Here is a 25113-nt window from a genome sequence, read left to right as displayed (position 1 = left end):
GTCATTAGAGTCAGTACTGTGTGTGGTGTTTGATATTTAAATTTTGCCCCAGAGTTGATGTTAGAACCTCAGTTGCCCTTTTTATTCCTCTTTGATACATACAGCGTGAGAGGCTTTGTTAAATCGGGTAGCCCCAAAGCCCGGACTGACAAAAGTTTCGCTTTCAGTTCCTGCCGCTGCTGGGATCCCCATTCAGGGGGTTCCTTGTCTCTTCCCCTCTTTGTCACTTGGTGTAAGGGTTTGGCCAGTACTGTGGAAGTTTGGAATCCACAATTTACAAAAACCCACGGCTCCCAGGAACTCTCTCCTGCCTCTTAGTTTCCGGTTCTGGTAGCTTGCAAATGACTTGTTTCCTCTCTGCTCTGTAGGCTGCACTCTCCCTGCAGGGTGGCGAACTCCAGATATCACACTTGCTGTTGGCAAATCTGGGCTTTCTTTTTAGACACTTTATGCCCAAAGTCCGCCAGGTGCCGAAGTAAGGCATCTGTTTCTTTAGCGCACCTGACTGCCGTGGGGTGTCCCCATTAAAGGTCACCAGCATATTGGAGCAACATGCAGCCTAAGTCCTCAGCAAGAAACTTCGGGGGCGGGGGTGCGGATCAGATGTTAGTGCCTCCCCACAGATGGTGAGACAGTTCTTGAGCCCCTGGGAAGCCGGGTCCAGGTATACTGAGTGGACACACCTGTTTCTGGATTTTCCCATTGACGCGAAAATAGTTTCTGACCTTCCAAGGCCAGTTCAACGCTAAAGAAGTATTCTTTAAGTTCAATCAGGTGAACCAACTGTCCTCCACTGGCAATAATCCCAACCGCGTGCATGAGTTGGGTGCAAATGGGTGCAAAATCAGTGTAGTCTGATGAGCCGAAAGCAAGCCCTGCAGCAGCCTGCAGTCTTCAGTCCCTGGTTGGGGTGGGGGGGGGGGGCTCCACTCCTCCCAAGGGACTGGGAGAGCCTTGATAATCTCTGCCTGAGGCAGTTTTAGCTGCAGGGAGTCATTATTATTGAATGTGATAATGTGATAGTTGTAGCCCTTAGTTTGCATAACAAGTTCCCCCCACGGAAGGCGGGTAGGGGTACTACCCCAAGTACAAGAACTGACAACTTCATGGCCTCCTGCGACAGGTCTGAGGCAAACAGGAAGACTGTTTTTCTAACACCCCAGTAGCTCCAACGATATTGTTTCCTTTGATATGGGCGGGGGAGGGGGTGGCGGTTACAGGACTGTCATCTGGACCATGGGCTCTTTGGGGGCATATGAGCCAGGCCCCCCCTTTAGTCCAGTGGCCCTTCCATTAGACCGAGCAGAACCCCTTCACTTTTGTCTGAATCCTCATGCTTAGGATCGCCCTGTTCTCTTGTTAACTGGGGGCACTTTTCCTTCCAATGTCCTACTTCCCTGTGGTAAGCACACTGATCATGTTGCAGGCTCGGGCGAGCAGACTGGGTGGCTTTCCAGGAACCCCCTTTCCCCGCCCTCTTGGGGGTGCGCCTTTAACAGCGGCAGCTATCAAGTCTGTCAAGCCCGATGCTCGACCGCTTACCACTTCTCGGTTCACAAACACCTAGCTAGCTATTTCCAATCATTGAATCATGCCCAGAAATCCTGCCTGTTTCTGCAATTTTCTTTTTTTTTTTTTTTTTTTTTTTTTGAGATGGAGTTTCGCTCTTGTTACCAGGCTGGAGTGCAATGGTGCGATCTCGGCTCACCGCAACCTCCGCCTCCTGGGTTCAGGCAATTCTCCTGCCTCAGCCTCCTGAGTAGCTGGGATTACAGGCACGCGCCACCATGCCCAGCTGATTTTTTTCTATTTTTAGTAGAGACGGGGTTTCACCATGTTGACCGGGATGGTCTCGATCTCTTGACCTCGTGATCCACCCACCTCGGCCTCCCAAAGCGCTGGGATTACAGGCTTGAGCCACCGCGCCTGGCCTGCAATTTTCTTTTTTTTTTTTTGAGACAGAGTTTCGCTCTTGTTACCCAGGCTGGAGTGCAATGGCCCGATCTCGGCTCACCGCAACCTCCGCCTCCTGGGCTCAGGCAATTCTCCTGCCTCAGCTTTCCTCAGTAGCTGGGATTACAGGCACGCACCACCATGTCCAGCTAATTTTTTGTATTTTTAGTAGAGACGGGGTTTCACCATGTTGACCAGGATGGTCTCGATCTCTCGACCTCGTGATCCACCCGCCTCGGCCTCCCAAAGTGCTGGGATTACAGGCTTGAGCCACCGCGCCCGGCGCAATTTTCTTTGAATGTCCTCTGCACACTGAATCTGCCAGGACCTTGGGAGTTCTTTTCTCCTAGGTGCGGGTGGGGGGTTCCTAGCTGTCTGTTCTTTTACCACTAAAACAGTCGCTGCCTGTCCTCTTAACCACTGCGGAGGGTTTAAAACTAACTGTAACCACAAGTCTAAGTACGGAAATTGATCAAGATGTTCTGGCTTGCGGAATATAACCTCATGCCTTACTTTAGAGACAAGAGACCTGTCTAGGGTCCCCTCTGAGGGCCAACCCTTCCCAAATGCTGGCCAGTCTACCTCACAGAAAGTCCTTAGCTTCCCTGGGGTCATAGTCACTCCAACATCTCCACTAATCCCTTCTTGAAATTTTTCAGCATGGTCCCTAAAGGAGTGGGCTTGCTATGAGTGTGACTCATGCTTACCCGAAAAACAGTCCTCACGGTTAAGAGAGTGTTACTCCGCCCACAGCAGTTCCCACCCAGCAAGGGGCACTACAGGCTCTCTGATTCACATTTGCTTCAGGCTGGCAGAATTGCCTTTCTTTCAAAAGTATTTCAGACGCAACTTGGCATAAGAGAGATGGTTAATCCCCTCACAATGCCTAGATTTCGAGAGTTCCTCCGTTTAACCTTATGTGGTTGTCTCTGATTCCAACCAGCCCCACAAGTGGCTGGGAGTGTAAGGCCCCCTCTAATGGGCCTGACGCTCCCACATTTCACGGCTGACGAGTCCAGTTGGACCCCTCCAATAGAAACCAAAAGCAAAACTTCCCTGGGTAGTTGCAGAAGGGGAGAGAGAGAGAGAGAGCGCGCCAAGTTCAGAGTGCCGAATCCAGCACCCGTGGGTGGTCAGGCCACCTTCCACCTAAAGGAGGTGGGCAGGTTTCCCAGGATTGATCCTACCATGTTTCTGTTGTCTGGACATTCCAAGTACCCGTTCCTTCTTGGTGTTCAGCTCCTGGGTGGATCCACACCGTGGGGTTTTCCTGCTCTGCTCTGGCAAGGCTTTCCACCGGGCCACTGCCTGCCTGGGAGCGCTCTCAGGAACTGCGTCGCCCAAGTGGGCAGGAGCCCCCGCAGAGAAGCTCCAAAGGATGAGGCAAACCGCCTGAGAGTCTGCCGCTGTCTGCCAACCGAAACTCGCTTCCCGGGCATGAGCGGCCACAAGAAACAGGCCTCGGACACCGAACTAGGAAGGAAAAGGGGATTTATTTCAACCAGGAGCAAGGCGACATAGTTGTCTAACAGCCAAGCTTGCCTAACAGAGACGCTCTGCCTTTATATAGGCTTATAACTCTAGATATTACACATGAAAGGGTCTTGGTTTTACAGACTTAGAAATTATGGCCGGGCGCAGTGGCTCACACCTGTAATCCTAGCACTTTGGGAGGCCGAGGTGGGTGGATCACAAGGTCAGGAGTTTGAGACCAGCCTGGCCAAAATGTTGAAACCCCGTCTCTACTAAAAATACAAAAATTAGCTGGGCACGGTGGCACGCGCCTGTAATCCCAGCTACTCAGGAGGCTGAGGCAGGAGAATCGCTTGAACCTGGGAGGCAGAGGTTGCAGTGAGCCGAGATCGTGCCATTGCACTCCAGCCTGGGTGATGGAGTGAGACTTTGTCTCAAAAAAAAAAAAAAGAAATTACATGTGAAAGGGTCTTGATCAATGGAGTAGGAGTGGGGTGGAGGTTTGCTCTTGTTTAAGTAAAAACAATGCCTTCTGGAGAGATTCCCCCATACTTGCCTGCCATCTGTGGCCAGCCTTTTCTTCTATTGAAAAGCAGTGTCGGCCAGGCGCGGTGGCTCAAGCCTGTAATCCCAGCACTTTGGGAGGCCGAGGCGGGTGGATCACGAGGCCAAGAGATCGAGACCATCCTGGTCAACATAGTGAAACCCCGTCTCTACTAAAAATACAAGAAATTAGCTGGGCATGGTGGCGCGTGCCTGTAATCCCAGCTACTCAGGAGGCTGAGGCAGGAGAATTGCCTGAACCCAGGAGGCGGAGGTTGTGGTGAGCCGAGATCGCGCCATTGCACTCCAGCCTGGGTAACAAGAGCGAAACTCCCGTCTCAAAAAAAAAAAAAAAAGAAAAAAGAAAAGCAGTGTCAAGGGGGAGGTGATCTTAGGTGTTTGGGTTTCTTTCCTCAGTCTGGTGGGCACAGTTTAATCCTGGGGCAGTGACCCGAGTGGGGAGGGTCTTGCAGGCGGACAGCAGTTGGGGTACTGTAGACAACCAGGTAAGGACCTTTCCACTGAGGCTGTAGAGCTGGATGGGTTAAGTCCTTGACCGTACTGATTGTCCGGCTAAGATGTCCTTCCTCGTACGGCTGGGTGTCTGGAGTGGGTAAGAGGAGATTAACAGCTCAGCGAATTTCCTGCCTCATTTGTTGGAGAACCGGAAGATAGTCTCCAAGAGGGCTGGGGTCTGGAAGAAGGTTGGGCCGGAGTAGAAAGGTGCGGCCATACAGAAGTTCAAAGGGGCTATACCGGGTGGGTTCCCGGAGAGTGGCATGAAATCGGAGAAGAGTGATAGGCAGAAGAAATACCCAGTCCTTTTTTAGTTGAAGGGTGAGTTTAGCGGGTTGTGTTTTTAGAAAGCCATTAGCTTTCTACTTTCCCTGAGGCTGAGGGTGGTAAGGGGCATGGAGATTCCATTGAATGCTGAGGGCCTGAGAGACTGCTTATGAAAGCAGGGCCATGATCTGAATGTATGGAAGTAGACAGGCCAAACGGGGGGATGCCATCGTTTAATAGACAAGAAATAACCGCAGTAGCCTTTTCTCTTCCAGTAAGGAAGGCTGCAATCCACCCTGTGAAGGTATCCACCCATACAAGAAGATACTTAAATTTTTTGACACGGGGCATATGAGTCAAGTCAGTTTGCCGGTCTTGCGTGGGAGCAAATCCTCGCACTCGATGGGGAGGAAAAGGAGGAGGTCTTAAAACTCCTTGGCGAGGCCGGGCGCGGTGGCTCAAGCCTGTAATCCCAGCACTTTGGGAGGCCGAGGCGGGTGGATCACGAAGTCAAGAGATCGAGACCATCCTGGTCAACATAGTGAAACCCCGTCTCTACTAAAAATACAAAAAATTAGCTGGGCGTGGTGGCGCGTGCCTGTAATCCCAGCTACTCAGGAGGCTGAGGCAGGAGAATTGCCTGAACCCAGGAGGCGGAGGTTGCGGTGAGCCGAGATCGCGCCATTGCACTCCAGCCTGGGTAACAAGAGCGAAACTCCGTCTCAAAAAAAAAAAAACAAAAAAAACAAAACAAAAAAAAAAAAACTCCTTGGCGGTTGGTAGAGTGACAGATGGAGCACCGAGACTGATTGTTTTAAGGATGGACTTCCGTGAGGGGAAAGAGATGAGAGGCTCTCGGAGACGGGCTAAAGGTTTATATCCTGCATGAGAGGGGTTATGAAAGGAAGAGAGGATGGCATGAGCTTGCCAGGCCGGAAGAAGGAATTTTCTGTGATCTAAAAACCAATTACCTTGAGTGGGAAATGGCTGAAACTTTAATGACTCTGAGGTTGGATAAAGAGGATTAATTGATGAAAAAGAAAAATACCGTCCACTAGGTGGGGATAGCGGTGCGTTGGCTGCTTTCCGAGCTGTCTCATCTGCTAGCGCGTTTCCTTGAGCAATGGGATCGGAAGTTTTTTGGTGCCCTTTACGGTGGACAACCCCGGCCTTAGCTGGGAGAGGGGCAGCTTTAAGGAGGCCTTTATTAAAGCAGCACTGATGATGGAAGATCCTCGTGTAGTGAGAAAACCTCTTTCTGCCCGTATGACAGCGTGGTGATGGAGGATGTGGAAGGCATGTTTGGAATCAGTATAGATATTTCCTCTGAGCCCTTTGGCCAGGGTAGGGGCACGTGTGCGTGCTATTAATTCAGCCTGTTGCGAAGTAGTAGATGGAGGGAGAGTGGCAGCTTCATTGGTAGAGGTATGGGAAGCAGCATAGCCAGGCTTTCCTGGAGAGGGCTGCTTAGGTTTGGAAGAGCCGCCATCAGTAAACCATGTGTGATCTGAGTCTGGAGTAGGGAAAGAGAGGTGTGGGGAAAGGGGAAACAGCAGTATGTACTAGGGACATGCAGTTATGCGGTGCAGGAGTAGGGTTCATGTTTGGTATTAGGCGAGAGGCTGGATTTAAATCGGGGCCATGCGCAGTAGTCACAGTGGGAGTTTCAGTAAAGAGTGAATAGAGTTGAATCAGACGTGGGGCATATGGCAGCTGTGGAAGATGAAACGAGGAGGTTAAAGCCTGGAGATTGTGGAAAGTGTATAAAGTCAGTGAAGCGTAGCCCGTTATTTTGAAGATTTCCAGAAGAACCGGAGCAGCTGCTGCGGTGGCCCGCACGCACTGGGGCCAGCCTAGGACGGTGAGGTCCAGTTGTCTAGAGAGGAAAGCAGTCGGGTTCGGACATGGCTCTTATGTCAGAACTCCAGCCACAACAATGAAAAGGGTTGAGACAAGTCAGGGAGAGCTAGGGTGGAAGCAATTTTTAGAGCTGTCTTTAAGGAGCAAAGCCAGGAGTGAGGAACGGATTTGTTCTTTTTTTTTTTTTTTGAGACGGAGTTTCGCTCTTGTTACCCAGGCTGGAGTGCAATGGCGCAATCTCGGCTCACCGCAACCTCCGCCTCCTGGGCTCAGGCAATCCTCCTGCCTCAGCCTCCTGAGTAGCTGGGATTACAGGCACGTGCCACCATGCCGAGCTATTTTTTTGTATTTTTAGTAGAGACGGGGTTTCACCATGTTGACCAGGATGGTCTCGATCTCTCGACCTCGTGATCCACCCGCCTCGGCCTCCCAAAGTGCTGGGATTACAGGCTTGAGCCACCGCGCCCGGCGGATTTATTCTTTTAGTGAGTTTATACAATGGCTTAGTTAGAATAGCAAAACCTGGCATCCAGAGGCGAAAGTAGCCCACCACACCCAGGAAGGAGAGAAGCTGTTGTTTGGTAGGCGGTTGGGGTGTCAGAGCTTAGCTGGACCCCATCGCTAGGGGGAGCGCAGGTGTTTTGTGAGGATGATGCCCAGATAGGTGACAGACGTGGGAGAAATCTGGGCCTTAGAAGGGGACACTCGATATCGTTTTGTTTTTTTTGAGACGGAGTTTCGCTCTTGTTACCCAGGCTGGAGTGCAATGGCGCGATCTCGGCTCACTGCAACCTCCGCCTCCTGGGTTCAGGCAACTCTCCTGCCTCGGCCTCCTGAGTAGCTGGGATTACAGGCACACGCCACCATGCCCAGCTAATTTTTTTGTATTTTTAGTAGAGACGGGGTTTCACCATGTTGACGAGGATGGTCTCGATCTCTTGACCTCGTGATCCACCCACCTCGGCCTCCCAAAGTGCTGGGATTACAGGATTGAGCCACCGTGCCTGGCCTCGATATCCTTTTAAAAACGGGTGCTGGCTGGGTTCAGTGGCTCACGCCTGTAATCCCAGCACTTTGGGAGGCCGAGGCGGGTGGATCACGAGGTCAAGAGATCGAGACGAGACCATCCTGGTCAACATGGTGAAACCCCGTCTCTACTAAAAATACAAAAAAATTAGCTGGGCATGGTGGTACGTGCCACTAATCCCAGCTACTCAGGAGGCTGAGGCAGGAGAATTGCCTGAACCCAGGAGGCGGAGGTTGCGTTGAGCCGAGATCACGCCATTGCACTCCAGCCTGGGTAACAAGAGCAAAACTCCGTCTCAAAAAAAAAAAAACAAACAAAAAAAACAGGTGCTGACGAAGCAGGATAGTGTCTTGCTGAGAAGTTTCATAAGCGGGGCTGCACAGCAAAAGGTCGCCTGCATATTGAATAAGATGGGAAGACGAGGGGCAGAAAGATTGAGTTTCGAGGGGCCTGACTGAAGTAGTGTGGGCTGTCCCTGAAACCCTGAGGCAGGACGGTCCAGGGGAATTGCTGTGACTGTCGGGTATCAGGGTCAGTTCAGGTGAAGGCAAAGAGAGGCTGAGAGGAAAGGTGGAGGGGTAGTGAAAAGGCATCTTTGAGATCAAGGGCAGAATAATGGGTTGTGGACGGAGGAGCTGAGGTCAGAGAGTACATGGGTTCTGCACCACTGGATGTGTAGGGAGGACAGTTGGATCCATAAGGCGGAGGTCCTAAAACCAGCTGGTGAGACTTGTCCAGTTTTTGGACAGGCAAGATAAGAGTGTTGTAAGGAGAATTGGTGGGTTTTAGGAGGCCATGCTGTAACAGGCGGGTGATAACAGGTTTCAGCCCTTGCAAAGCTTGTTGAGGGTGGGTTACTGCCTTTGGGCGGGGTGGGGATGATTGGGTTTTAGTGGAATAATAATGGGTTTATGTTCAGTGGCCAATGACAGTGTAGATGCATCCCAGACCCTGGGGTTGAGATTTGGGGATACGAGAGGGGGTTGTGGGAAGGGCTTGGAACTCGGCGAAAGGGTGGCTGTGAGATAGGGCTGGAGTCCAGGAATAGCTAAGGAAGCAGACAATTTAGTTAAGATATTTTGGCCTAATAAAGGGACCGGGCAGGTAGGAATGACCAAGAAGGAGTGGGAAAAGGAGTGTGGCCCTAGCCGACACCAAAGCTGGGGGTTTTGGATGGTCTAGAAGCTTGGCCGTCAGTTCCCACAGCAATAATAGGTGCCAGAGAAATTGGCCCTCGAAAAGAGGGTAAAGTGGACTGGGTAGCCCCCCGTGTCAACGAGACAGGGGACGGACTTACTCTCCACCTTAAGAGTTACCCGTAGCTCCGCGTCTGTGATGTTCCAAGAGCATCTGGGTGGCGTTAGTCTTCAGTGGCCAGGCCAAGGAGACCCGGGAAGGAGCCAGCTTGGGCTCCAGGTGCCGCTGGGGCGTCAGTAGTGCGGGTTGGGCAGTCCCACCTCCAGTGGGGCCCCTTGCAAATAGGACATGGCTTGTGAGGGGCAGGAGGCCGCCGACAGTCATTTGCCCACTGGGGTCAGACAGAAGAGTAGTTAAGATGGCAGGGTGGGACGAGGAGTATTCACATTATCATAAGAACAGTTAAGATGGCAGGGTTGGGGGAGAGGCTTGTCGGGGGACCACTGGGTGATTAGGGATGATGGCAAATGCAGGCATGGGGTGGGGGACGATCAGCCGAGGCAGGCAGGACTTCAGACTTTCTGGGTCCCGGCTGCACGTGGAGACCTGACAGTAAGTAGCATAATGTTTTTAAAGTTCATCCACGTTGTAGCATATATCAAAACTCCATTCCTGGCCGGACACCGTGGCTCACTCCTGTAATCCCAACACTTTGGGAGGTGAGGCAGGTGGATCACCTGAGGTCAGGAGTTCAAGACCAGCCTGACCAACATGGTGAAACCCCATCTCTGCTAAAAAATACAAAAAAATTTAGCTGGCATGGTGGTGTATTCCTGTAATCCCAGCTACTCAGGAGGCTGAGGCAGGAGAATGGCTTGAACCCGGGAGGCAGAGGTTGCAGTGAGCTGAGATTGCGCCGTTGCACTCCAGTCTGGGGGACAAAGTGAGACTCCATCTCAAAAAAAATAAAAGAAAGACAGACCTCCATTCCTTTTTATGGCTGAATAATACTCCATTGCACAGATAGACCACATTTTAGTTTGCCATTTATCAGCGGATGGACGTGCGGGTGGTTTCTACCTTTTGGCTGTTGTGAATAGTGCTGCTGTGAACACTTGTGTGCATGTTTTGTGTGGATTTCCAGGCGTGGAGAGGGGGTCCTGAATTGTCCCAGGTGGTGTTTACTCACCTCCTTTCCCCACGTGAGAAGAGGTGGTAGCTGGCTCCTCTCTTTGGAGAACTGCCAACATGGGAGGCCTCACTATATTCTTCCTTTTTTTCTCTCTTCTTTATTTGTTTATTTTCTTTTTTTATAAAAAGACGGGAGTTCGCCATATTGGACAGGCTGGTTTCGAACTCCTGACCTCAAGTGATCCACCTGCCTTGGCCTCCCAAAGTGCTGGGATTACAGGCGTGAGCCACCATACCCGGCCAGTATATTCTTGTTGAATGAGCTCGGCACCTCAGAGTATCACTTACGCAAACCACAGACACTGAGTCCCGAGTGAACAAGAGAGACATAGGCCGTGGCCTTCATAGCACGTCCCTGGGAGCCGAGAATATTGATCCACTCATCTCCCTCAGGAATGTGAGGTCACATAGGGAGACTAGGTGCCCGGGGGGTCCCTTCATCTGTCTGATGTCCCTAGGTCCTAGAAGTAGCCTGGCAGAGGTGGTCAGAAAGGGCCTCCCTTAGGGGCAACACTTGATCTAATTGAGTGAGGAGGCAGGGAGAGCAGTCTGGACTCAGCGGCCAGCACGTGCAAGGCCTGGTGCTTGAGAAGTGGGGCCGCCTGGTACAAGGGATGCTGGGAAATTAGCAGGGGCCAGACCATGTCCAGCTCCATGCCTCCTCCTCACTGGTGTCTGTCCTTATGGAACTCATGGTTATTAGATATTGGGAGGACTTCGCAGTGACACACGCCTGTAATCCCAGCACTTTGGAAGGCCATGGTGAGCAGATCACTTAGGTCAGGAGTTTGAGACCAGCCTTGCCAACATGACAAAATCCCGTCTCTACTAAAAATATGAAAAAATTAGCCAGGTGTGGTGGTGGGCGCCTGTAGTCCCAGCTACTCAGGAGGCTGAGGCAGGAGAATCACTTGAACCTGGGAGGCAGAGGTTGCAGTGAGCTGAGACTGGGCCACTGCACTCCAGCCTGGGTGACAGAGTGAGACTTTGTCTCAAAAAAAGAAAAGATGGTCAGGCCTGGTGGCTCATGCTTGTAATCCAAGCACTTTGGAGGCCAAGGTGGCGGATCACTTGAGGTTGGGAGTTCAAAACCAGCCTGACCAACATGGTGAAACTCTGTCTTTAAAAAAAGAAAGAAAGAAAGAAAGAAAGAAAACGAAACGAGGAAGACTTCATTCATTCATCAAATAACCAAATACATGCTGGACCCTGAGGACAGAGCTGTGAATGAGACAGGCAGTCCTTGTCTTCCTGGGGCTCAACCAACCAGCCATGAGGCCGTGACAGGCACAAGGGGTGGGGGTGACCGGTGCTGGGCCCACCGCCTGCCTCTGAGGGGAAGGAGTGGAAAGGACTGTCTCACGGGAGGGACAGAGGCGGGGCTGGTGAAAGCTGGGACCATACTAGTCCTCTGACACGTCTTCCTGCACCCCCCAGACAGCCACTAAAGTCCCGGAGATCCGCGATGTGACGAGGATTGAGCGAATTGGTGAGTGAGTGGGGTCGCGAATAGGACGTAAGCCCTCCTGCTATGTGCCTGACCGGGCAAGCCTATTGAGGACCCCTCAGAGGGAGGGGAGGTGGCCTGCACACCAACTGCCCCTACTTATCCCCCGACTTTCCTGTCTAATGGGGGAAGAGGATCCTGAGTTCTGGAGTTGGGTCAGATGATGCATTGGTGACCAGGCTGCTAGCTTGGCTACCCTGGTGGGCTTCCCGGGTATACTTGCCTGGAAGTCATGAAGATAGATATTTACTGGGGGCTTTACTGGGTTTGGCCTCATAGACCCAGTATATACTCAGGAGTGATTTCCCTGAGGGCAGGAACCAGGTCTGTCTCATTCCTAGCTGTGCCCCTAGCACAGGACCTGGCAGAGCAGATAATCAAGGGATAACCATGGAATGCATGAGTTTGCATCCTGTGGATGCAAACAGCCCCATGACATACATATTGTAACTGTGAGCTGAGGCAACTGAATTTCAGACCAGTGAAGTCACTGGCCCTGGCTCACAAGAGCAGGAAGTTGGGGTGCAGTGGGGCCACCAGGGTGTGCTCTCACAAAGAGCTTCACTTGCAGGGAAGAGACCACATTCATTCGTTCAGCAGATTGACTCATTCATTCAATGCCTCCAAGAAAGGCAGTAAGGGTGCCTGACTGTGAACATGGGTTAGGAAACTCAGTGCTGGCTGGGCGCGGTGGCTCAAGCTTGTAATCCCAGCACTTTGGGAGGCAGAGGCAGGTGGATCACGAAGTCAAGAGATGGAGACCATCCTGGTCAACATGGTGAAACCCCGTCTCTACTAAAAAAAATACAAAAAATTAGCTGGGCATGGTGGCGCGTGCCTGTAATCCCAGCTACTCAGGAGGCGGAGGCAGGAGAACTGCCTGAACCCAGGAGGCGGAGGTTGCGGTGAGCCGAGATCGCGCCATTGCACTCCAGCCTGGGTAACAAGAGTGAAACTCCTTCTCAAAAACAAACAAACAAACAACAACAAAAAGAAACTCAGTGTTGGATTCCTGCAGCTTAGCTCTGCCACTTTCCTCCATGTGGCCAGGGACTAGTGCCGCTCTGTGCCTCAGTTTCCTTATCTACAAGATGAAGCTAAGCTAGTTTACCTCATCAGTTCGTGTAAGATTCAGTCACCCAGGCATAGTGCCTCATGCCTAGAATCCCAGCACTCTGAGAGGCTGAGGTGAGTAGATCAGGCCACAGCCACTGTCTGTGGCTGCCTTTGCACTGCAACAGCAGAGCTGGGTGGTTTCAACAGTGGATATCATCTGGCCCTTTAAGAAATACTTGCTGCTGGGCGCGGTGGCTCACGCCGTAATCCCAGCACTTTGGGAGACCGAGGCAAGTGGATCACAAGGTCAAGAGATCGAGACCATCCTGGTCAACATGGTGAAACCCCGTCTCTACTAAAAATACAAAAAATTAGCTGGGCATGGTGGCACGTGCCTGTAATCCCAGCTACTCAGGAGGCTGAGGCAGGAGAATTGCCTGAACCCAGGAGGCAGAGGTTGCGGTGAGCCGAGATCGTGCCATTGCACTCCAGCCTGGGTAAGGAGTGAAACTCCGTCTCAAAAAAAAAAAAAAAGAAAGAAAAAAATACTTGCTGACCCCAGTACTTGACTGTGAGTACTCCTGAGGTCAGGAGTTTGAAACCAGCCTGGCCAGCATGGTGAAACCCTGTCTCTACTAAAAATACAAAAATTAGCCAGGCATGGTGGTGCATGCCTGTAGTCCCAACTGCTAGGGAGAATGGCTTGAATCTGGGAAAGGGAGGTTGCAATGAGCCAATATTGCACCACTGCACTCCAGCCTGGGTGACAGAGGGAGACTCCATCTCAGAAACAAACAAAAAGTGCCAAGTATGGCCGGGCACGATGGCTCACACCTGTAATCCCAACACTTTGAGAGGCTGAGGCAGGAGAATTGCTTGAACTAGGAGTTCAAGACCAGCCTGTGACACATAGTGTGACCCTGTCTGTAAAAAAAATAAATAAATAAATTAAGGCCAGGCGCGGTGGCTCACGCCTGTAATCCTAGCAGTTTGGGAGACCAAGTTGGGCAGATTGCCTGAGCTCAGGAGTTTGAGACCAGCCTGGGCAACACAATGAAACCCTGTTTTTACTAAAATACAAAACATTACCCAGGCGTGGTGGTGTGCGCCTGTAATCCGAGCTACTCGGGAGATGGAGGCGGGACAATTGCTTGAACCCGGCAGCGAGCCAAGATCACACCACTGCACTCCAGACTGGGCAACAGAGTGAGAGACTGTCTCTTAAAAAAAAAAAAAAAATTAAAATTTAGTCGGGCGTGGTGGTATATGCCTGAGTGCCAGCTACTTGGAGGATTGCTTGAACCAAGGAGGTTCAGGCTGTGGTGAGATGTTGTGACCACACCACTGCACTCCAGCCTGGGCGACAGAGTGAGACCTTCTCTCAAAAAAAAACAATAAAAAGTTTTAGAGGCCGGGCGCGGTGGCTCAAGCCTGTAATCCCAGCACTTTGGGAGGCCGAGGCGGGTGGATCACAAGGTCAAGAGATCGAGACCATCCTGGTCAACATGGTGAAACCCCGTCTCAAAAAAGAAGAAGGAAAAAAATAATAATAAAACAAATAAAAAAAATTTTTTTTTAATTTAATTTACAGAAACAGGTGGCTGGCCTGCAGGCTGAGGTTCATTCAACCCTCATCTTTTGGAAAGCATTGGAATCTCATCTTCACCTCTCGCTGGCTGTGTGGCTGGGGCATGAGACCTCACCTCTCAGAGCTCCCTCCTTGTTCATATCAGTGGGGGCTGGGACTGTTGCTAGTGATACCCAGAAGTGCTTTCAGGGTGACAGCAGCCAGGGCTTTTGTTTCGTTTGGCTTTTTCGAGACAGGGTCTCGCTCTGTCACCCAGGCTGGAATTCAGTGGCACAGTCTCAGCTCACTGCAGCCTCCCGAGTAGCTGAGATTATAGTCACCTGCCACCACACCTAGCTAATTTTTGTATTTTTACTTAAGATGGGGTTTTACCATGTTGGCCAGGCTGGTCTAGAACTCCTGGCCTCCGGTGATCCACCCGCCTCAGCCTCCCAAAGTGCTGGGATGGGATTACAGGCCTGAGCCACCACGCCCTGCCTGGCCAGGGCTCTTGTCTTGCAGGGTCATGTGGAATGAAATGAGAAACTGTGTGTGCTGTGTAAGCCATAAACACAAAGTAATTGTGATCATTAGCCCTTGTGGTTAGTTCTTGGTACAAGTATGTGTTTAATCAGGTCTCAGTGACTTTTGTTTAACTAGGATGCATCCTCAGAGCAACTCCAGTTCATTGAGCATTTAGCACGTTCAGCCATCTTCTTAGTGAGGTGGCAACTTGGGAAATCCTTCCCTGTGCCCCTTCATGTCCCCAAGCCCCTACTCTCTACTCCCACCCACCCCTTTGACCGAAAAGGAAACCAGGGCTCAGAGATGTCAGGCCACACATGCAGCAAGCTGGCTAACTGAGTCTCTGTTCTCTCCCTGCATACAGGTGCTCACTCCCACATCCGAGGGCTGGGGCTGGACGATGCCTTGGAGCCTCGGCAGGTAGAGCAGAGGAGGCTGGGGTGTGAGGGCCTCTCCACGAAGGTCTTGGGTAGTGGGTACCCAGGGCCCTGGGGAGTATGGGGACTATGTTACGGTCTTCCAGACCTTTGACTGGAAACTTCCAGACCTTTGACTGGAATCCATAAACTTCAGCCACACATGAGTTTTCTTGGTACTAAAGAATTGGGTAGGCTGGGCATGGTGGCTCATGCCTGTAATCCCAGCACTTTGGGAGGCCGAGGCAGGTGGATCACCTGAGGTCAGAGTTCGAGAACAGCCTGGCCAACATGGAGAAAGCCCATCTTTACTAAAAATACAGAAATTAGCCAGATGTGGTGGTGCATGCCTGTAATCCCAGCTACGCGGGAGGCTGAGGCAGGAGAATCACTTGAACCTGGGAGGTGGAGGCTGCAGTGAGCCGAGATGGTGCCACTGTACTCCAGCCTGGGTGACAGAGCGAAACTCCATCTCAAAGAAAAAAAAAGAATTCGGATTGGGTAGCCATTGCTTTGCCACCTTAAAAAAAAACTAGGCTTCGTGCAGTGGTCCCATTTGTAATCCCAACACTTTGGGAGGCTGAGGTGGGAAGATCACTTGAGCCTAGGAGTTTGAGGCCAGCCTGGGCAAAATAGTGAGACCCCATCTCTATAAAAAATTTTAAAAATTAGCTGGACATGGTGGCGCACACTTGCGGTCCCAGCTACTCAGGAGGCTGAAGTCAGAGGATATTTTGATCCCTAGAGGTTGAGGCTGCAGTGAGCCATGATTGTACGATCGTACCACTGTACTTCAGCCTGGATGACAGAGTGAGACCCTGTCTGGAAAAAAAAAAAGCAGAGAAAGCTGTTTTGGCTTTTCCTGAAAGTCCCAGCTAGTAATGACTGCTTCCATCTCACTAGCCAAGATGTGGTAGAAATGGTGTGTAGCCCAGCAGGAAGTCACCTCATGTGCTGCGTCCCACCCACAGGCTTCCCAGGGCATGGTGGGTCAGCTGGCGGCACGGCGGGCAGCAGGCGTGGTGCTGGAGATGATCCGGGAAGGGAAGATTGCTGGGCGGGCAGTCCTTATTGCTGGCCAGCCGGGCACAGGGAAGACGGCCATCGCCATGGGTAAGAAACCTCCCAGGGCCGGAACTCTCGTGGTCTCTGCTCGATAACTCCTCCTGTGTAAGTCAGGGTCAGGATCACCCGCATTTAACAGATGACCTGAAATGGCAGTGGCTTAAACACTCAGGCTTCATTCTCTTCCATGGAAGAATCTAGAGGGAGGCCATTTGGAGCTTACTAAGCAGTCCCAGGAAGTCTTCCATCTTCCTGCCTCATCATCCTCTGCACTTGGTTCCAGTGTCAAGAGGATGTTGTGTTCCAAGAGGGCTGCCTAAGCTCCAGCCTTCCCACCATAATCTAGGCAGCAGGAAGAAAGAGGAATTGCCATGAGGGTAAACCCTCTCAAGTCGGCTTCCTTTAACCCAGGCGTCCCCAAACTTTTTTTTTTTTTTTTTTTTTTTGAGACGGAGTTTCGCTCTTGTTACCCAGGCTGGAGTGCAATGGCGCAATCTCGGCTCACCGCAACCTCCGCCTCCTGGGTTCAGGCAATTCTCCTGCCTCAGCCTCCTGAGTAGCTGGGATTACAGGCACGTGCCACCATGCCCAGCTAATTTTTTGTATTTTTTTTTTTTAGTAGAGACGGGGTTTCACCATGTTGACCAGGATGGTCTCCATCTCTTGACCTCGTGATCCACCCGCCTCGGCCCCCCAAAGTGCTGGGATTACAGGCTTGAGCCACCGCGCCCAGCCCCCAGACTTTTTACACAGGGGGCCAGTTCACTGCTCAGACCGTTGGAGGGCCGCCACATACTGTGCTCCTCTCACCGACCACCAGTGAAAGAGGTGCCCCTTCCTGAAGTGCGGCGGGGGGCCGGATAAATGGCCTCAGGGGGCCGCCTGTGGCCCGCGGGCCGTAGTTTGGGGACGCCTGCTTTAACCAGTCACCTTGGAAATCTTCCATGCTCTGCTTGTATCTCATTGACTAGAACTGAATCTCATGATCACGTTTTGCTTCAAGGGAGGCTGGGACATTACATTTCTTTTTTATTTCATAGTTTGAACCATTTTTGCCTTAAGAAAATGAGGATTCGGCCGGGCGCGGTGGCTCAAGCCTGTAATCCCAGCACTTTGGGAGGCCGAGGCGGGTGGATCACAAGGTCAAGAGATCGAGACCATCCTGGTCAACATGGTGAAACCCCGTCTCTACTAAAAATACAAAAAAAATAGCTGGGCATGGTGGTGCGTGCCTGTAATCCCAGCTACTTAGGAGGCTGAGGCAGGAGAATTGCCTGAACCCAGGAGGCGGAGGTTGCGGTGAGCCGAGATCGCGCCATTGCGCTCCAGCCTGGGTAACAAGAGCGAAACTCCATCTCAAAAAAAAAAAAAAAAAAAAAAAAGAAAATGAGGATTCTTCTGTTGGACAAGAGTTTGTAAAAATTTAAAAATTAGGATGGTTGCGGTGGCTCACGCCTCTAATCCCAACACTTTGGGAGGCTGAGGCAGGTGGATCACCTGAGGTCAGTAGTTCGAGACCAGCCTGGCTAACATGGCAAAACCCTGTCTCTACTGAAAATACAAAAATTAGTCTGGTGTGGTGGCAGGTGCCTGTAATCCCAGCTATTTGGGAGGCTGAGGCAGGGAGAATCGCTTGAATCCAGAAGGTGAAGGTTGCAGTGAGCGGAGATCACACCACTGCACTCCAGCCTGGGCAACAGAGCAAGACTCTGTCTCCAAAAAAAATTAAAATTAAAAAACAGGAAAGCAAATGAGGATTCTGGAACTAAGGAAGCAGGGGAAGGTGGGCCTGGAGTAGACCCCCAGCAGTCTCTGTTGCAATCCACTAGTGGTTTATGATCTTTTTACTCCCAGCTGTTCCTCATCTTCCATCTTGAACACCTATCTGTCCTTCCAAACCAACTACTTGAGCATCTCTGTCTCACTGAAGCTTTCCTAACCCGCCTCTCTTCCCACTCACTCCCACCTCTGTGCTTAGGCTGGGGCCAGGCAGGGAGAATCAGAATAACAGCCAGGTGGGTCTTCAGCGAAGGTAAAGCAGTGTCTTCTGGGGTGCCTTGGGGAGCCAGGCCTCGGACTGGACACCGGGTACCCATAGATGGGTTAGATCAAGGCCTGACTTCGAAGAGCTCCTGGTCTGGAGGAGGCGGTCATGGACACGATTCCTCCCAAGGCAACATGTGTTACGTTGGAGGTAGCACGGGACAGAGGAGGCTCCTGACCTCGGTAGGAAAACAGCATGTGGTGGCACTTGTCGGGAGAGGCTTCCAGAAAAGCGGATACCTGAGCTAATCGTAGTGGGATGCCCAGGAGGCTCCAGGGCTGATGCTGGGGGCAGCATGTCTAGGCCCAGAATGTGGCACATACAGTGCCTTCCCTCCCTGCATCCCTCCATCCTTTTCTCTTCTGGTTTATTTATTTAGAGATAGAGTCTTGCTTTTTCACAAGGCTGGAGTGCAGTGGCACAATCTCGGCTCACTGCAACCTCCACCTCCCAGGTTCAAGTGATTCACCTGCCTTAGCCTCCTGAGCAGCTAGGACTACAGGCACGTGCCACCACGCTTGGCTAATTTTTATATTTTTAGTAGAGACAGGGTTTCACCATGTTGGCCAGGATGGTCTTGATCTCTTGACCTTGTGATCTGCCTGCCTCGGCCTCCCAAAGTGGGCCATGGTGCCCGGCGTTTTTGTTTTGTTTTTTTGAGACAGTTTTGCTCTCTTGCCCAGGCTGGAGTGCAGTGGCATGATCTTGGCTCACTGCTACCTCCGCCTCCCGGGTTCAAGTGATCCTCCTGCCTCAGACTCCCAAGTAGCTAGGATTACAGATGTATGTTGCCACGCCCAGCTAATTTTTGTATTTTTAGTAGAGTCGGGATTTCACCATGTTGGCCAGGCTCGTCCTGAACTCCTGACCTCAGGTGATCCGCCCGCCTCGGCCTCCCAAAGTGCTGGGATTACAGGCGTGTGCCACCGCGCCCAGCCCTGCCTTTCCTCTTCTTGTGTCTCCTGGGCAAAGCCTCCTGCCCGCCAAACCCTGTGCTGGGCAGGGGTGAGGGCAGCCTTGTCCTGGGGATGCTCCTTAGTCTAATGGAAGAGGCAGAGAGGACCCAAGGTGTCCCCAGGTGGCATGGGCAGTGCTCGTCCACTTGGTCCTCCATAGATAGTTGCTGAGTTCTGTGATCAGGGCCATTGTGTGGCCACAAAGGGGACCAGGAAGAATTCCCGCTTGACGCTGAGCAGGAGGGTATTGCACCAGCCTGTCTGTGAGGATGTGCTCCACACTGACAGAGCCTTGAGGCTTAGGGCCATTGCTGGAGACAGCCCTGCTTGCTGCCAGCCACCCCAGGCCACAGGCGGTAGCACGCCCTGCCCTGTGACAGTTTCAGGCCATGTGACTGTGTTACAGCGGAGCACCAGTGCCTGTCTGCCCACAGTCGCTCCTAAGCAGGGTATCATCCCATGGCAGCACCTGCTGTCATCCCCATTAGACACGGGGAAACTGAGGCTCAGGGAGCAGTTGAGATCTCTCGGGATCACATGGCACCAGGTGCACCAGGTGTTGGAGCTGGAATCTGAACCGAGGCAGCCTGGCTCCGTCACCTGTAACGTTGGCGTCGGCCCCTTGGCCTTCGTCCCTGCTCCCCCCATCGCCCAGCTCTGAAGCTAAACAGCTGGTAGAGGCTGGGAGACTGAGGTGTGGCAAGGCTCTAGGGTGAACCCTCTGGGCAATGTAGGATTCTAAGCCCAGACTGCCAGAGCAACCTGCCCTCCCTGGCTTCTCACTGCCTGTCTGCCTGCCTCGTGGCTGGACCCCGCTCTCCAATTCCCCCTTACCAAGGCTCTCCTCAGCTTGGAGCCAAGGTTTTACAGGTCGGATGGTACTGAAACCTCTTCCCTGGAGCGGAAGAAGAGCTGCTTTGCCACAGAGCGGGTGTCAGGGGCCTGGTGCCACAGTGGCTTCACCTACTCAGACTGTCCCCTCCCCAGGCATGGCGCAGGCCCTGGGCCCGGACACGCCGTTCACGGCCATTGCCGGCAGTGAAATCTTCTCCCTGGAGATGAGCAAGACCGAGGCACTGACGCAGGCCTTCCGGCGGTCTATTGGCGTTCGGATCAAGTAAGCGCGCGTGATGAGAGGCGGATGCCATCCCCAGAGCCTGGGGGTAATCCCTGGGCCCTGAGCGGCTTGTCCTTTGTCCCAGATCTGGGGGAAGGTTGTGATTTGCGAGGGCTCAGGCCTCAGGCTGTCTCCTCAGATCTGCTTTCTGGCCAGGGAGGAGACGGAGATCATCGAAGGGGAGGTGGTGGAGATCCAGATTGATCGGCCGGCAACAGGGACGGTGAGTCTGTGAATCGACCCCCTGCTGAGGCCACCTCCAGCACCAGGGGTGGAGAGAGGAGACGCCAGCTCAGAATCCCGTGGAAGGTTCTAGCAGCAGACAAGAACCATGTACATGCCTATAGTAGGGGATCAGTTAAGTTGGCAATGGCTTGTCCCTCATGAAGGACATTCTTAGCAATAGAAACTGAGGTGGTGAAATTTTTGTATTTTTAGTAGAGATGGGGTTTCACCATGTTGGCCAGGCTTGAACTCCTGACCTCGTGATCTGCCCACCTCGTCCTCCTAAAGTGCTGGGATTACGGACATGAGCCACCACACTCAGCCTTTTATTTTTTCTTTATAATTTCTGTTTTCATCTTTTTGCTTAGCTGTGTTTTCTGATTTTGTTATCAACAAAACACCTTTTATTTGGGTATAAAATAGGAATATCACCCTGAAGAAGGAATCTCCAACCCTGAAGAGCAAAAATAAAAAATAAATAAATAAATAAATAAATAAAAATAAAACAGGAATGTCAAAGTGTGACCTTTGGCCACTTTGTGAGACCTCAGGGCTATGCTTTTAATAGGCTTTATTTTTTAGGCATTTTGTTTGTTTACTATTTTTTATTAAGAGCTTTATTGAGTTTTGGCTGCGGATAGTGGCTCTCACCTGTAATCCCAGCACTTTGGGAGGCCAAAGCGGGTGGATCACTTTAGGTCAGGAGTTCAAAACCAGCCTGGCCAACATGGTGAATGCCTGTGTCTACTAAAAATACAAAAAATTAGTTGGGCATGGTGGCAGGAGCCTGTAATCCCAGCTACTCAGGAGGCTGAGGCAGGAGAATTGCTTGAACCCAGGAGGTGGAGGTTGCATTGAGCCGAGATCGCGCCATTGCACTCCAGCCTGGGCAACAAGAGTGAAACTCCGTCTTAAAAAAAAAATCTAATTAAAAAACAAAACAAAACAAAACAATTAGCCAGGCTTGGTGGTGCACAACTGTAATCCCAGCTACTTAGGAGGCTGAGGCAGGAGAATCGCTTGAGCCCAGGAGACGGAGGTTACAGTGAGCCAAGATCACGCCATTGCACTCCAGCCTGGGCGGCAGAGCAAGACTCTATCGCAAAAAAAAAAAAAAAAAGAATTGAGTTTTAATTGATACACAGAAAGCTGGACACATTGTAAGTGTCCAGTATGGTCAGCTATGACATACATGTTCACCACCGAGCCTTCACCACGTCAGGCTGGTGAGCACACCTTGTCCCTCCCCCCAAGAGCTCCCTCGAATCATGCCCATTTTGAAGCTGGGTAAGCAGAGGCCAGAGCAGGGCCAGAAGCTTATGAACACTGGGGGCATTGGGGCAACATCAGGGCCCTCTCTCAGCCTCTTCTCTGACTTTCTCCCACTCTCAGGGGTCCAAGGTGGGCAAACTGACCCTCAAGACGACAGAGATGGAGACCATCTACGACCTGGGCACCAAGATGATTGAGTCCCTGACCAAGGACAAGGTCCAGGCTGGGTGAGCAGTCAGGCTGTGCCAGGTGGCCAGGGAGGATGGGGGAGCTCGGGCTCGTGCCTTTCCTTACCCCGCCCCCCATCCCCATAGGGACGTGATCACCATCGACAAGGCGACAGGCAAGATCTCCAAGTTGGGCCGCTCCTTCACCCGCGCCCGAGACTATGATGCTATGGGCTCCCAGGTGTGCCGGGACTCCCAGGAACCCCTCCCCGCCCGTGGCACTCGGTGTTTCATCTCCTCCATCACCCCCGTGACCCCTGGGTCTGCATCTTCCTGTCGCCCTGACTCTTTGTCCCTGGTACTCCTGGGTCTTCTCTGTAACCCTAGGATGGCTGGGACCCCTCAGCCTGCACTGTAGTTTCGCATCACCCCATGTTACCTGTGGCTTCTGAGGTCCCCCAGGAGCCCCCATGACCCTCAGCGCTCGGGAGCACCCCTAGGCCTGACTACTTCCTGGGCCTGGGGTTTCCAGATGACCCCATCTGGCCTCCCAGCTCCGTTTCCCAGCGCTCTAGTCTCCCCCAGACAGAGGCCTTTAGGGCCCTTCATGCCCTTCCCTGTCTTGTCTCCCTTCTTTCCCCACCCCTGCCCCGTAGACCAAGTTCGTGCAGTGCCCAGATGGGGAGCTTCAAAAACGCAAGGAGGTGGTACACACCGTGTCCTTGCACGAGATCGACGTCATCAACTCCCGCACCCAGGGCTTCCTGGCGCTCTTCTCAGGTGAGGCCCTCCCGCCTGCCCTACCCCAGGCCTGGCAGCCTCCCTCAGGTTCCCTCTGACCCTGAGCTCCGAATGTGGCCCACTCGCTCCACGGCCTTTCCTGTAACTCAGGCCCGTGGCTGCCTCTCTTCACCTGTGAGTCCGCTTCCTCCTGCCCCGCTGTTGCTGTCTGAGTCCCTCTGTGGTGCTGTGATGGGGGTGGTGCCTGCCCTCTCGCCTGTTTTCTCTGCCTCTGTTCCTCCTCTCTGGGGACATAGCGGGCTCTTCGCCCCTCCTTGCTTTGCTCTCCCTCATTCATCCCTGGCATCTGTCCTTCTCCGTCTCAGCCACATTCCGGCCCTGGAGCCCGCCTCTCTGACTTCCCTGATGCAACCTGTACCTCCCATAGGTGACACAGGAGAGATCAAGTCTGAAGTTCGAGAGCAGATCAATGCCAAGGTGGCCGAGTGGCGCGAGGAGGGCAAGGCGGAGATCATCCCTGGGGTGAGGACCCAGGACGTGGCCGGGGCAGGTGGCGGGGTGAGGGTGGACTGGGGCAGCAGGGGCACAGGTGATGACTCTCACACATGCCCCAATCCCAGGTGCTATTCATCGACGAGGTCCACATGCTGGACATTGAGAGCTTTTCCTTCCTCAACCGCGCCCTGGAGAGCGACATGGCACCTGTCCTGATCATGGCCACCAACCGTGGCATCACACGGTGAGCCGGCGCCAGGGGCCTCTGGGGAAAATGGGATGCTCTGGGCAGCAGGTGCGGCCAGAGGGTCAACAGGGAGCATGTGTTGACCCTGGTCAGAGAGGGACCCGTGACTTGGGTGTGTGCTCTTCCCTTCAACAAGGCAGGCAGGAGGCAGCCCTGCTCCCCGAGGAAGCCCAGAGACTGAGTTTGTCCTGTCTCCTGTCTTTCTGCTCCTTCAGCCTCAAAGCCTGCAGTTTCCAAACTGCATGCTGAGGCACCCCAGGGTGCTCGGGAAACTCACAAGAGTACTGTGGGATTGTTTTTTAATCTTGAGGGAAGCAGAGCGACATCTGTTAGACACGACATAAACTACTACAATGGTCCAGTCACTTCGACCCAACTACTTCATCAACAGAACTCTTTAGTGCTGTGTTTGGCGTAAGAATGCCGTGGACAGATTCCGGTGACGCAGAGTCAAGAGCTCTGCTGCAGCCTGCGAACCTCTGCTCCCCCATGTGTGTTGTCCCGGCTGGCTCTCTTCTCTACCTCGTCCACATTTTCGCCCACAGGAAGAGGGGGATGTGGAGGGCGGGCAGCCCCCATAGGCGGCAGTCCACAGGCTGCACCCTGCATTTCTACCCACATCCCATTGCCTGGCACTGCTCGGGTTCAGGACCGTACCTGTCATTGAGGAAGGCTAGGGACTGTCAGCCCCAGCTCTGCAGCCATGGGCCCCGAAACTGGGCAGTTGGGGCGTGCATCACAAAAGGGAAGAAGCGGGCCGGGTGCCGTGGCTCACACCTGCGATCCAAGCACTTTTGGAGGCTGAGGCGGACAGCTCATGAGGTCAAGAGTTCCAGACCGTCCTGGCCAACATAGTGAAACCCCGTCTCTACTAAAGATACAAAACATTAGCCAGGCATGATGGCATGTACCTGCAATCCCAGCTACTCAGGAGGCTGAGGCAGGATAATCAGTTGAACCCGGGAGATGAAGGTTGTAGTGAGCCAAGATTATGCCTTTGCACCCTAGCCTGGGTGACAGGGCAAGACTCTTGTCTCAAAAAAAAAAAGGGGGGGAAGAAGTGGGCATCCTACAGAGGATGGTGGGCCGCTGTGCCTGGCTCTGGGTTTGGCTCTTTTAACTCCTTGGATCCTCAGAAGCTCAGAAGGTAGATATCACCTCTGCCCCATTTTACAGGGCAGGACAGTGAGGCCCAGTGACTTGCCCAGAAGGTGGCAAGGTCCAAACTCGGTCTCTGGGTGGCAGGGCACTGGAAGAGACCCCCAGGGCGGACGGTGTGCTCGAAGCGGCTGCAGGTCAGGCCTGGGGACTGCCCAGGGCACCTCCTATGCAGAGACGGCAGCGAAGGGTAGCCCAATTGTTAACAGACTCCGCATTTGAGAATCTGTTCACTTGCTAAGATTCATTCTAATTCCCAAATAAATATCTGCCCTGCTTTTGGGCAACACATTCAAGTCACCTGACACCTACTTTCCCAGCTGAGTGTGGATGAGGCCAGCCTGTCTGCTTCCTTTAGCTCTCGTGTCGTAAGTGTCCGCGTTGTATTCTGTTGAGTACTACGTTTGTGGCTTTTGTTTTTTGAGACAGGGTCGTGCTCTGTCACCCAGGCTGGAGTGCAGTGGCACGATCGTGGCTTATTGCAGCCTCAATGCCCACCACACACAGAAACACGCACACACACACACATCACCCCCCACCCCTGGCCTCAATCCTCTGTCCTCAGCCTCCTCAGTAGCTGGGACCATG

The 25113-nt window shown here is 52.6% G+C and overlaps 1 protein-coding gene across 1 annotated transcript in view; it reads left to right on the top strand.

The window, feature by feature from the left end:
- The window catches only part of RUVBL2 (RuvB like AAA ATPase 2), a 41537-nt gene that overhangs the window by 12252 nt on the left and 4172 nt on the right, over positions 1-25113 (top strand). The window contains exons 2-11 of the mRNA XM_003940335.4: positions 11405-11456; positions 14987-15042; positions 16010-16151; positions 20091-20220; positions 20377-20443; positions 21838-21944; positions 22032-22125; positions 22541-22664; positions 23053-23147; positions 23246-23364. Of these exons, the coding sequence (XP_003940384.1) occupies positions 11405-11456; positions 14987-15042; positions 16010-16151; positions 20091-20220; positions 20377-20443; positions 21838-21944; positions 22032-22125; positions 22541-22664; positions 23053-23147; positions 23246-23364 (986 nt within the window). The remainder of the gene's footprint in view (positions 1-11404; positions 11457-14986; positions 15043-16009; positions 16152-20090; positions 20221-20376; positions 20444-21837; positions 21945-22031; positions 22126-22540; positions 22665-23052; positions 23148-23245; positions 23365-25113) is intronic.

Source organism: Saimiri boliviensis, chromosome 14, assembly GCF_048565385.1.
Source record: "Saimiri boliviensis isolate mSaiBol1 chromosome 14, mSaiBol1.pri, whole genome shotgun sequence".
In the NCBI taxonomy this organism is placed as follows: domain Eukaryota; kingdom Metazoa; phylum Chordata; class Mammalia; order Primates; family Cebidae; genus Saimiri; species Saimiri boliviensis.
This window is presented reverse-complemented; position numbering and strand designations above follow the sequence as displayed.